Raw genomic sequence first — 13,353 nt, 5'->3', positions numbered from 1 at the left:
CCCCATAATGTCAAAGTGGAATTATGCTTTGACATTTTTACAAATTCATTAAAAAGGAAAAGCTGAAATGTGAGTCAATAAATATTCAACCCCTTTGTTATGGCAAGACTAATTCATTCAGAACTTAAAATGTGCTTAACAAGTCACATAATAAGTTGCATAGTCTCTGTACCCCACACATACAATACTGTATCTGTACAGTCAGTCCCTTTTTATAAAAAAAAATAAAATAAAAGTTGTACTAATTTTATAATTTTTCTTCCACTTTGACATTTAGAGTATTTTGTGAAGATCATTGACAAAAACAATTCAATGAAATCCATTTTAATCCCACTTTGTAACAACAAAATGTGGAAGAGGTAAAGGGGTGTGAATACTTTCTGAAGACACTGTAACTAAACTGCAGCTTTTTAATGTCATTGTGTCATGAATACATCCTCAAACACATTGGTTTTAATAATAAAAAAAATGCTTATTATTAAAATCCACCCCCATTGACTTCCAAGAGTTGCTGAGGACTTTCATATTTTTCCGCAGGCTGAGGCCCAGCAGAACAAGATGCCACAGTACAGTGATTCCTCTGGTGACGAGGAGGGATTGACCACACCTGGGAGAGTGACCTCCCTCAGAGGAGCAAAGATCACTCAGACATCTACCCAGACCCATACACAGGAGGCTAATGCCAAGATCAGGTTTAAATACACAAGAGGTACAGATTCTCAACTTCAATAGATTATGGATTATTTATAGAAACAAATTGTAGAAAATAAATTGTGAAATGTTTTTCATGTTACGTTTCTAAGGTAAATAGTCTCTGTTTTCCAGGTGTGACGGTGTGGGACCGTGGGGAAATTGTGACTATCCTCAACAGAGACAATGAGGATACGTTTCTAGTGAGGGACAGCAAAGGCAACGAACAGCTGGTGCCAAAGACGTACCTCACAGAGCTCCCATCATCTACAGTAAGCCTCACTATTAGCTGTCTCTGTGGCCTAGTAAAGAGCTTTATGGCACTTTACCCATTTGAATCATCGCAAGTACAATTGTGTGCCTACATTAACTCATTAACCGGCCCGCATAATCCCAGGTTGAGATCAACGATCTACACCCCTCAAATTCAAATCTGGACCTCAAAACCAGTTCCACTGTTTTTCCCCCTGTATTATTCCCCTCTAGTCAGGGACTGATTTAGACCTGGGACACCAGGTGTGTGAAATGAATTATCAGTTAGAACATAACACCAGCAGTACTCCGGACCTTGTAGGGTAAGATTTGAATACCCCTGGTCTACACAGTTTAAACTTCATAATTTTCCATTTTAACTAGAACACTCCCTCTACACCACCTCCATCCACCAATGGGGTTACTGAAAGCCCCACAAAGAGGGTGAACCGGGCGCGTCGCAGACGTTCCATGCGCCGGGGGACCGCTGAGATCCAGTCCTCTTCGATTCCTGATCCACATTACCAGAGAGAAACCATAGAGAGTGCCCAGAGCAGTCTAGACCGGGACTTCAACAGCCTGCACAACCTGGCTAATGTGAGAAATAAGACCTGGGGTTTCAGATTCTCCTCTACATTTTTGGGGAGAAAAATGGTTTCCCATTGCATCACATAAGCAGTACAGCAATACAAATCATTACACTACATCTAAGTTATCTACATTATAACGCTACATTTTGTTTTATGCTTTGACATCTTTGTGAAGACATCTTTGATGATGTAGTGGCAGCGCCCAGTACAGAGAATAGGACCTAGAGTGATCATCCTGTAGCACACATGTAAGTTGTCACATACTGGCAACCAAATTGTGTATTTGTGTCTGATTTCTCCACCATACAGTCCAGGAGGAAAACTCTGGAGGAGACGGTTCGGTTGCACCGCTTCTACAACACCTGTGAGGAGTTTGAGTCCTGGATGGAGGACAAGGAGAACATCCTTAACACCTTCAGTCCTAACTCTGACAACGTGGGTGTGGTGCAGGCCAAATATGAGGTAATAAACCAGCCTCATCACTGAGATTATTCCGGACTTCATAACACATTCATAACACACACAACAAAATAATTAGCAGTACATCAGTGTTTGTCTCTAGTGCTATTATTTACTTGATATAATAGTTGGAACTCACCTTCTCATGAACTCCCCATGTTCCAGAACTTTCTGACCGAGCTGGCAAGTGGGAAGGGCCAGCTCGATGACATCACCAGACTGGGGGAGGAGCTAGTGAAGAGCAGACACAGTAAACACAGAGAGATACAGGCCAAGCAAGGACAAGTCACACGCAGGTAGGTGGACTTGCAGAAAACTATTTTGTAATAGTACTACTGACATCTACTAAGAATAACATGATCAACACAGTTTTTCAGATTAGATAGTTCTTGATTGTCTGTTGTTCACAGAAATGTTTATTGCGTACAGAAAATGCACTGCGTTTTACTGAGACGCACACACAATGTTTAATCATTGAAGAGAGCTGTCCATGTTGTTATTGTTGTTGTTGCTAGGTGGGAGCGCATGCAGAAGCTGAAGGATGAGAAGGGCCATGAGCTGCTGAGCACGGCGGATGTGCAATCCTTCCTCCAGAGCTGTGAGGAGGCCCGTGCCCAGCTCATGGAGCAGTTCACCCAGCTGGACACTGTGGACGGTGTGGGTACTACCTCCACAGCCCTGGACACTGAGGAGAGGGCCCAGGCTCAAGCACAAAGAGACATACAGGCCCTGGAGAGGAAGATATCATACCTCAAGAGTGTGGCTAAAATGTAAGGCACAATTGTAAACCTCTATATGTGTCAGACAACCACCACTAGTCCAAGACTTTATACTGTTACTGTTGATAGTTTTGAGTGTAATGCCAGTTAGTTATTCATCCATCCATTCATTCACGTTCTACTTATCTGTGTGAACCAGGAAGCAGGACTGCAGCCCAGCAGAGGCCGCAGCCATCATGGAAGAGGTGCGGGGCCTGGAGGCTCTGCTGGAGCAGGTGAAGGGCCAGGCATCAGAGAGACAGAGGCTTCTGGAGGAGGCCAAGCGGCTGCAGCTGTTTCAGCAGGAGACCAGGGACCTGCTGCTGTGGGCCGGGGCCGCTCAGGACCGCCTACTGGAGGACGACACAGCCTCGGACGTGACCTCCGCTCAGACCCTCCTGAATGACAACCAGGATCTGAGGATAGAGATCGACGCGCAAAGGGAGAGGTGAAACAGAATTTTGGGTTCTTTCCTTTCTGGAAAATGTACTTATGTTTATAATAATATGCTATGTGCTGCATGCTGGGACATGGAGGTATCTGATGATGTTTTCATTGCAACTATTTCTCAGGTAAGCAGTGTTTCTAAGGTAATGTAGTAGGAGAAGGATAGTTTGTGATGAGACAATAGGAAAGCATACACAGTGGTTTTTTTGTACTGTCCTTTATTTAGTTTCTTACAGACATATTCATGAGTCATGACGCTGGGAAAACATACAGTGCCTTGAAAAAGTATTCAGCCGGCCACAAGTTCTTCTTCAAGTAGTCCCCCAGCCACAAAACCCCATAAGGAAAATAGTAAACAATAAAATAATACAAATAAAAAACTGAAATGTCATCATTTTATAAGTATTCATCCCCCTGGCTCAGTACTTGGTTGAACCACCTCTGGCAGTTATTAAGTCTCTGAGTTTCCCTCCCCCCATCCGAAGTTGGGTAGTCATCCCAGTGACCGGCAGACCACCCCTGCCCCCCCAGATTCCAGGGCCACTGAGAGACCCATCTTTTGAAAAGAGCACACAGAACAGAAGCAGATCAACCGCCAAAAGCATTTCCAACGCCCTCACCTCGATTTGTATTATATATAGTTATCAAAACACACAGAACCAGTCAAAAGTTTGGACGCCTACTCATTAAAGTTTTTTTTAATAAAAAAAATAATAATAATACAAATGTAACTCTTTTCTACATTGTAGAATAATACGGAATACATCAAAACTATGAAATAACACATATGGAATCATGTAGTAACCAAAAACGTGTTAAACAAATCCGTGTTAAGCCACCCTTTGCCTTGATGACAGCTTTGCACACTCTTGGAATTCTCTCAACCAGCTTCACCTGGAATGCTTTCCCAACAGTCTTGGAGGAGTTCCCACATATGCTGAGTACTTGGCTGCTTTTCCTTCACTCTGTGGTCCAACTCATCCCAAACCATCTCAATTGGGTTGAGGTCGGGTGATTGTGTAGTCCAGGTCATCTGATGCAACACTCCATCACTCTCCTTCTTGGTCAAATAGCCCTTACACAGCCTGGAGGTGTGTTGGATCATTGTCCTGTTGAAAAATAAATGATAGTCCCACTAAGTGCAAACCAGATGGGATGGCGTATATCGCTGCAGAATGCTGTGGTAGCCATGCTGGTTAAGTGTGCCATGAATTCTAAATAAATCACTGACAGTGTCACCAGCAAAGCACCCCCACACCATCACACCTCCTCCATGCTTCATGGTGGGAACAAAGACACACCGGTTGGAACCCAAAATCTCAAATTTTGGACTCATCAGACCAAAGGACAGATTTCCACCGGTCTAATGTACATTGCTCGTGTTACTTGGCCCAAGCAAGTCTCTTCTTATTATTGGTGTCCATCTGAGGTGCAGTTAACCCTAATGAACTTATCCTCTGCAGCAAAGGTAACTCTGGGTCTTCCTTTCCTGTAGTGATCCTCATGAGAGCCAGTTTCATCATAGTGTTCAATGGTTTTTCAAATCAAATTGTATTTGTAACATGCACCGAATACAACAGTGAAATGCTTACTTACAAGCCTTTATACAACAAGGCTTTAAGTTAGAGCCAGTTTGCGCTCTTCTGTGAAGGGAGTAGTACACAGCGCTGTACGAGATCTTCAGTTTCTTGGCCATTTCTCGCATGGAATAGCCTTCATTTCTCAGAACAAGAATAGACTGACAAGTTTCAGAAGAAAGTTCTTTGTTTCCAATGTCTTAGCTGATGGAGCTCAGGTACAACCCCTTCCCCTGAAACACACACATGCTCTTCCCCCGTTGTGACCATTTTCCCAAGTATCTCTGAGCAGTCAGACCTTTGATCATTCCATGCCACCAGGGCCACAATACTTTTCCCACTCTCTGATTATCTGAGTGTGACCCCCTTCCTATGGGTTACTGCAGGCAGTGTTGCCAGCACTGCCACTACCTGGGTGGGAGCACCCCACCGGAATCCCCACCGGCTTGGTACAAGGTCATCAAGGTTCTCATTAGCAGCTTTGATAAAATCCTTGTATGTTATGCTCACCCATCAGGGGGCTTTGCCAGGCAGACTCAGAATCTTGAAGGGGCGGTGCTGCTTTAGTAGGTCTCTGATCGCATTTATCTTTCTGTTTTGGCTGCCTATCGGCTACTTGCAGTAGGCCCATAAAACAGATTAGGACTTCTCCTTAGTGTGAGGGTCGTTCAGATCGGTGTCTAGGGTATAGGGTTGGAGACTGTTCCATCATGATAGGACAATAAATAAATCAACTATATTTAGAATTTATTTCAAAATGTATATCCCATATCTGCACAAAATTGAAAGCTCTCTCTTATAACCCCTGCTTTCAGACACACACAAGTCTCTTAACTTTGCACACAGTGATGGAGCACTGTGTTTTGGATCATTGTCATGTTGAAAGACCAACTTCTTCTGCAGTTTGATTGTTGTGGTAGAGGGGCGCAGGTTTTTATCTAGTATGTCTCTGTATTGTGCGTCATTCATTTGATTTGACATGGTGCTCTGGGCTTTGTGGATCAATCTGAGACAACAAAACATGGTAAAAGTGTTGGAGGGTGAATACGTTTTTAAGGCACTGTATGTGTGACACATTTTTTTTTGTAAATGTCACTGTAATGTACTTGTGTTCGTCTAACTAAAAGGGTGAAAGACATGGAGAAACTTGGAAAGTCTCTTGAGGAACAATCGAGGGGAAACCGAGGTGTGAAGGACGTCCAGCAGACGCTGGGAAAGCTGAGCCAGGAGTGGACCAAGCTGGACAAACTCTGGGGCAGTAGGAACAGGAGGCTGGAACAGGGGGTGGAGCTACAGAAGCTGAATCAGGAGGCTGATCGTATCGAGGCAGCCCTGTCTGGGCATGAGGCCAGGCTGAAGGTCAAAGACCTGGGGGTAAGATAAAATAGACTGTACGCTGTTATACAATTAATGGGAATATAATAATAAGCCTTATGGGTATGTGGCGATGGATGTGTCTTTGTGTATGTATGTGTGTTTGTTCAGGTAAGACCACCTCTGTTCTCATCCAGTGTGTTTGTCTCTCCCTCTCTGTGCTCAGGACTCTGTAGACAATGTCCACAGTCTGTTGGGCAGACAGGAGGAACTGGAGGGCCTACTGAATTCTCTGGACCAACAGATCAGCCTCTTCCAAGACAAGAGCAAGGAACTCGTCAACAAACGACACTTTGCTGCCAAACAGTAAGGCTTATGTTGATGACCAGTTTGGAGACATTTCCCCCAAATGTATAGCAAATGTGTAGCAGTGAACAATGTATTGTTCAAATAATTTTTTTCAAACATTGAAATAATCAAATAATTTTTTAATGACTTTTTAGAATACAGGAGAGGTCACAGACTATTCAAGAGCGCAATAAGAAGCTTGGAGAGAGCTGCAAACGAAGACGGACCCTCCTGCTTGATTCACATAAGTATCAGGTACACTTGATACAGAAACCCACATTCTGGGTACCTTTTACAATGGCAGTTAAGCGCTTGAACATTTCTCATGTGTTTGTCATCAGGAGTTCCAGAGAGATGCTGAAGAAATGCTAATGTGGATGGAGGAGAAGTCCAAGATAGCTGAAGACGAGTCGTACCGGGACCCTACCAACATCCTCCGCAAGCTGAAGAGACATGAAGCAGCTGAGAAAGAGATGCAAGCTAACCAAGTGTGGCTAGACAGACTCACACAGGTATCACAGGGCTTTCGCCATCCTATCTTTTCTATACCTAATGGCTCATAATGACACCTTCTCTCATCTTCGCCATGAATCGTGGCAAAACTACAACAACAAAAAAAGCACTTATGGAGAAGAAAAAAAAGTCTGTTCACTGTTTGTTGCTCCCACTTCTTAATAATGCTATTGGTGATACAGATGCAAAGTTTCAACCAACCTGATAGAAAACTTGACAAACGTTCAGTAAAACTGGACCACTAAAACCAGTTGGGGGAGGAGATGCTTGTGGATGAGCACTACCAGAGCCAAAGCTTTAGGATGAAGGCCTCCTACTGTACTGTGCTGTTAAATCTTGTACGGTAAGCCTAGTCGCTTTCCATTCGTTTGGGGAGCAAATGCTACTGTTACTGTACTGCTATATTGTACTGTAAGTTAACCTGTTGTCTGGTTCCATCAGTTGGGAGAGGAGATGCTGTCGGAGGAGCACTACGAGAGCCAGAACATCAGGAGGAAGTCGACCCAGGTTAACAGTCGCTGGGTCAGGCTCCAGGGGAAGATGACTGAGAGAGGAGACAAGCTGAGACAGGCTGGGCAGCAGGAGCAGCTCATGGAGCTACTGCAGGTAACACACTAACAACCTCTACACTACCTACCTGGATCTAGTTTGGCTATCGATTTGTGGGTAAGAATGCTGTAGATAAATGTGGGTAGCACGCTTCATTTTACGGTACCTTTTCCACTGGTATAAAATAAATTGGTCAATCATAGGTTATTATTAGGATGTTATTACTATTTTACAAAGTAATTTAATTAGTTATTTCTTGACCATAAATTGAAATGTGTTGATGATGCTTATGATGCCGATCATAATTTGGTCTCGTCCACCAGCCAGCTCTCTCTCTCTCTGTCTATATGAGCTAGCAATTGAACCTGAGGATGGGGTAAATTGTAATCACATTGTTCCCAGGATGCCAAGCTGAAGATCGAGGCCATCCAGAGGATGTTGCAGAATGCAGCCAAAGGTCACGACCTTCGCTCCAGCCGCCAGCTCTTGAAGGAGCACCAGCAGCTAGAGGCAGAGGCCCAGGAACTGGCTGACAAGATTATCACCATCGTGACCCGGGCCAAGCACCTGGCCACTAACCACTTTGACTCCCAGAGGATCCTTCAGGAGACAGATACGTACATGAAGCTGTAAGTAGTAAGGACCGATTAATGTGATCTGTAATTAGTAGCAGTAAAGCAATCCACGGATCGATCCATTGATTGATCCAATTGATTGATCCATTGATTTATGCATTGAATTAGCTAACCTAGTTCTCTATCTAGGGCCCAGAGTTTTTCCGGTTCAGGTAACATGGTCAGAAAAAACATCTGTCTCCTATTCATAATCCGTGTGGATATTTTTGAGACATCATCTCTGTCTGCAGGTTCAAGTCGCTGCAGAAGCCTCTGGATTGTCGCAGGGCCCAGCTGGAGGCGTCCGTGGCTCTGTTTGGCTTCTATCACGATGTAGACATAGAACTCTCCTGGATAACTGAACACTACCCATCCACTGGCTCCACCAACTATGACAAGTCCCTGGCAGGGGCTATCAACCTAATGCAGAAACACAAGGTATCAGTCTGGTAACAAGAAAATAATGAGAAAGTTTGATTTACATTTTATTTTATGTCTAGTCATTTTTGTCTCTCTTATCCAGAGTGACTCTCATCCAGTATTTTTGGTTAGTTTGTTTCCTGCCCAGGGTGGACAGATGTAAATGAGTTAAAGCTGGTGCAATATATGTGTTGTGCATAGTCCCTGACAAAAATCAAATGTGTGTTCTGTGATCAGGAGCTGCAGGCAGAAGTGAACGCCCACCGTAAACACTTGAACCGGGTCCTGGAGAAGGGGCAGAGCTTGGAGAAGTCCAGCCAATATGATGGAGAGGAAGTCCAGCAGAGGAATACACACCTGGCCACAGAGTGGGAGGAGCTAGAGGCAGCCTGTGACAAGAGGGCCATCCACCTGAACAGGGCCATCACTAGAGAACAGGTAGGGCTAACAGGAAAGCAGAATCCTGATTGTGATGGATCCAAAGCATTCCAGCCGGTGTCTATTCCACAAGTTACCACCGACTAAATCTGTGACGTTAAAATACCTATTTACTCTGTTGCATTTGACGGTGCAATCCACTGTCTCATCAGTCCAGCCAGGCAATTTATAATCACGATCTCCACTATAAAAAGCATCTAGACATTATCTCACATTTCTTTTAGACTGTACCTCTGAAGGACAATAATCATTATACCTCATCACTGTACTTTTTTGCTCCTAGATCTTGCTTGACTGTGCGGAGCTGGAAACCCGTCTTTCTGAGACTCTAGCTTTGGTCAGCACTGATGAGTACGGCAAGAACGATCTAGCCACCCAGAGCCTTATCAAGCAACATCAGGTACTGTAACCCCATTCTCCTGTTCTCTTGTGTTTGAATTGGCTGTATTCAAACTATACGTCACTGTCAACAGTTCTGTTGTTTGGATATAGTTGTTATGGATAAAGCCATCTGCTGAATGGTCATAGTATGCTGTGATAATCAGAGGAGTTAGTTAAAGCATCTACAGATCTAGGGACCACTGTCTAATGCATCTGTACGGTGAGGAGCATGGTGTCTAATGCAGCTGCACGGTGAGGAGCATGGTGTCTAATGCAGCTGCACGGTGAGGAGCATGGTGTCTAATGCAGCTGCACGGTGAGGAGCATGGTGTCTAATGCAGCTGCACGGTGAGGAGCATGGTGTCTAATGCAGCTGCACGGTGAGGAGCATGGTGTCTAATGCAGCTGCACTGTGAGGAACATGGTGTCTAATGCATCTGCACGGTGAGGAGCATGGTGTCTAATGCATCTGCACGGTGAGGAGCATGGTGTCTAATGCAGCTGCACTGTGAGGAACATGGTGTCTAATGCAGCTGCACTGTGAGGAGCATGGTGTCTAATGCAGCTGCACAGTGAGGAGCATGGTGTCTAATGCAGCTGCACTGTGAGGAGCATGGTGTCTAATGCAGCTGCACTGTGAGGAGCATGGTGTCTAATGCATCTGCACTGTGAGGAGCATGGTGTCTAATAAATCTGCACGGTGAGGAGCATGGTGTCTAATGCAGCTGCACGGTGAGGAGCATGGGGTCTAATGCAGCTGCACTGTGAGGAGCATGGTGTCTAATGCAGTTGCACGGTGAGGAGCATGGTGTCTAATGCAGCTGCACGGTGAGGAGCATGGTGTCTAATACAGCTGCACGGTGAGGAGCATGGTGTGTAATGCAGCTGCACTGTGAGGAGCATGGTGTCTAATGCATCTGCACGGTGAGGAGCATGGTGTCTAATACAGCTGCACTGTGAGGAGCATGGTGTCTAACACAGCTGCACTGTGAGGAGCATGGTGTCTAATACAGCTGCACTGTGAGGAGCATGGTGTCTAATGCATCTGCGCGGTGAGGAGCATGGTGTCTAATGCAGCTGCACTGTGAGGAACATGGTGTCTAATGCAGCTGCACTGTGAGGAGCATGGTGTCTAATGCATCTGCACGGTGAGGAGCATGGTGTCTAATGCATCTGCACTGTGAGGAGCATGGTGTCTAATGCAGCTGCACTGTGAGGAGCATGGTGTCTAATGCAGCTGCACTGTGAGGAGCATGGTGTCTAATACAGCTGCACTGTGAGGAGCATGGTGTCTAATGCAACTGCACGGTGAGGAGCATGGTGTCTAATGCAGCTGCACGGTGAGGAGCATGGTGTCTAATGCAGCTGCACTGTGAGGAGCATGGTGTCTAATGCAGCTGCACCTTGAGGAGCATGGTGTTTAATGCAGCTGCACTGTGAGGAGCATGGTGTCTAATGCAGCTGCACTGTGAGGAGCATGGTGTCTAATGCAGCTGCACGATGAGGAGCATGGTGTCTAATGCAGCTGCACAATGAGGAGCATGGTGTCTAATGCAGCTGCACGATGAGGAGCATGGATTATGTAATGCTGCTGTCTCTGTTGTGTGTACTGCAGGCGGTGGAGGGGCAGATGGAGGTGCTGAAGGCCCAGGTGGAGGAGCTGGGGGATAGTGTGGCGTCAGCCGTCCATGAGTGGAACCTGGACGAGGTCAACAGACCATACAGCCGCATCAGCAGTCAGATGAGCCAGCTGCAACACCAAGCCCAAGTCAGGTGAGCTCAAGCAATCAAAAACATGACATTTGATACAAAGATGCCATGAGATCATGGTTTAATGCCCCCCCCCCCCCCCCCCCCCCAAACAACAGGCACCACAAGGAGACATATGTTATGGGTGAGTGTCTTGTGTGTAACAGAGGACTTGTCTACCTTCTCTTAGGGGCCAAAAGCTGAGGGAGGCTCTCCACCTCCATGAGTTCAGACGGGAGTCTTCAGAGCTGGACGACTGGATCACACAGCAGAGACAGATAGCCTCCTCTGAGGACTACGGAAATGACTATGAACATGTAGTGGTGAGAAATACCATCTACCACTACTGTCTATACAGTATATATTTGCACAGATCTCCAAAATGTTCAGTTGGAAAATATCATCCAGATTGTGAGCGTGACTAATGCTTATTTCTTCCAAAATGTGGCATTTGTCATTGAAAACAAAATTTCAACAAATGTTCTTGATTTCCCATGATAGCTACTGAATGGTAAATTTGAGGCCTTCCTGAAGAATTTGGACGTGGGTTTTGATAGGATGCGGAGCTGCAAAGAGCTTGCTGATAGTCTCATTCAACAGAAGCACCCTCAAGCTTCCACCATCAGGGATACACAACATCAGCTCAGGTATGGGCACCTAATCGATACTCTTTATTGCTCACACTACCAGTCCACTGTATAAATTAACAACGCATGTATCCACATTCAAATGATGAAATACAACTCAAATCTGGTTGAAATGACATCATTACATGCTTCTTAACTTGTTGCAATGATGATGTCATTTCAAGCAGCTATGTCTACTGGGATGAAAGTCATGTTAAAGAGATCTTACCTGAGGACCTGAGTCGGTTGTTTTTGTCTTGTTTCCCTCCTGTTTGATAGTTTGTCATGGAAGGAACTGCAGGACTTGGCCAAAGACCGCAAAGACCGTTTACTCAAAGCCGAGGAGTGTCACAAGTTTTACAGAGATCTCACCGATGCCTTAGGACATATTGAGGTACAGTTTAAGCATAAATAAATATATTTTGGATGAATTAGAAATTGTCTTGAAAGTAGGGCTCGTGAGTGGCGCAGTGGTCTAAGGCACTGCATCTCAGTGCTAGAGGCGTCACTACAGACACCCTGGTTCGAATCCTGGCTGCATCACAACCGGCTGTGATTGGTAGTCCCATAGGGCGGTGCACAATTAGCCCAGCGTCGTCCGGGTTTGGCCGGTGTAGGCCGTTATTGTAAATAAGAATTTGTTCTTAACTGACTTGTCTAGTTAAATAAAGGTTCAATCAAATAAATACTCTACTGTTCAAAAATGTAGGGTCACTTAGAAATGTCAATGTTTTCCATGAAAACATGAGTTCCAAATTAATAGGAAATATCGTCAAGACATTGACATGGTTATAAATAATGATTTTTAATTGAAATAATAATTGTGTCCTTCAAACTTTGCTTTCGTCAAAGAATCCTCCGCTTGCAGCAATTAAATCCTTGCAGACCTTTTGTTGTCAATTTGTTGTGGTAATCTGAAGAGATTTCACCCCATGCTTCCTGAAGCACCTCCCACAAGTTGGATTGGCTTGATGGACACTTCTTACCATACGGTCAAGCTGCTCCCACAACAGCTCAATAGGGTTGAGATCCGGTGACTGTGCTGGCCACTCCATTATAGACAGAATACCAGCTGACTGCTTCTTCCCTAAATAGTTGCATAGTTTGGAGCTGTGCTTTGGGTCATTGTCCTGTTGTAGGAGGAAATTGGCTCCAACTGAGCGCCGTCCACAGGGTATGGCATGGCGTTGCAAAATGGAGTGGTAGCCTTCCTTCTTCAAGATCCCTTTTACCCTGTACAAATCTCCCACTTTACCACCACCAAAGCACCCACAGACCATCACATTGCCTCCACCATGCTTGACAGATGGCGTCAAGCACTCCTCCAGCGTCTTTTCATTTTTTCTGCGTCTCGCGAAAGTTCTTCTTTGTGATCTGAACACCTCAAACTTAGATTTGTCTGTCCATATAACTTTTTTCCAAACTTCCTGTGTTCGTTCTTTTGCCCATCTTAATCTTTTCTTTGAAATTGGCTGAGATATGGCTTTTTTCTCGCATGGAATAGTCTTCGTTTCTCAGAACAAGAATAGACTGATGAGTTTCAGGAGAAAGTTCTTTGTTTCTGGCCATTTTGAGCCTGTAATCCAACCCACAAATGCTGATGCTCCAGATACTCAACTAGTCTAAAT

The 13,353-nt window shown here is 44.9% G+C and overlaps 1 protein-coding gene across 1 annotated transcript in view; it reads left to right on the top strand.

Moving 5' to 3' along the window:
* Positions 1-13,353, top strand: part of sptbn5 (spectrin, beta, non-erythrocytic 5) — a 55,197-nt gene that overhangs the window by 18,948 nt on the left and 22,896 nt on the right. The window contains exons 14-33 of the mRNA XM_036954684.2: positions 538-709; positions 826-962; positions 1,327-1,539; positions 1,842-1,994; positions 2,157-2,287; positions 2,507-2,761; positions 2,910-3,197; positions 5,901-6,147; positions 6,314-6,453; positions 6,591-6,690; positions 6,777-6,947; positions 7,390-7,554; positions 7,900-8,126; positions 8,363-8,549; positions 8,769-8,969; positions 9,253-9,369; positions 10,966-11,123; positions 11,290-11,422; positions 11,601-11,746; positions 12,005-12,119. Coding sequence (XP_036810579.2) covers positions 538-709; positions 826-962; positions 1,327-1,539; positions 1,842-1,994; positions 2,157-2,287; positions 2,507-2,761; positions 2,910-3,197; positions 5,901-6,147; positions 6,314-6,453; positions 6,591-6,690; positions 6,777-6,947; positions 7,390-7,554; positions 7,900-8,126; positions 8,363-8,549; positions 8,769-8,969; positions 9,253-9,369; positions 10,966-11,123; positions 11,290-11,422; positions 11,601-11,746; positions 12,005-12,119 — 3,456 coding nt within the window. The remainder of the gene's footprint in view (positions 1-537; positions 710-825; positions 963-1,326; positions 1,540-1,841; positions 1,995-2,156; positions 2,288-2,506; positions 2,762-2,909; positions 3,198-5,900; positions 6,148-6,313; positions 6,454-6,590; positions 6,691-6,776; positions 6,948-7,389; positions 7,555-7,899; positions 8,127-8,362; positions 8,550-8,768; positions 8,970-9,252; positions 9,370-10,965; positions 11,124-11,289; positions 11,423-11,600; positions 11,747-12,004; positions 12,120-13,353) is intronic.

Source organism: Oncorhynchus mykiss, chromosome 19, assembly GCF_057628025.1.
Source record: "Oncorhynchus mykiss isolate SJ-2025 chromosome 19, ASM5762802v1, whole genome shotgun sequence".
NCBI lineage: Eukaryota > Metazoa > Chordata > Actinopteri > Salmoniformes > Salmonidae > Oncorhynchus > Oncorhynchus mykiss.
Note: the sequence above shows the minus strand (reverse complement) of the source record. Positions and strands in the feature narration are given on the sequence as shown.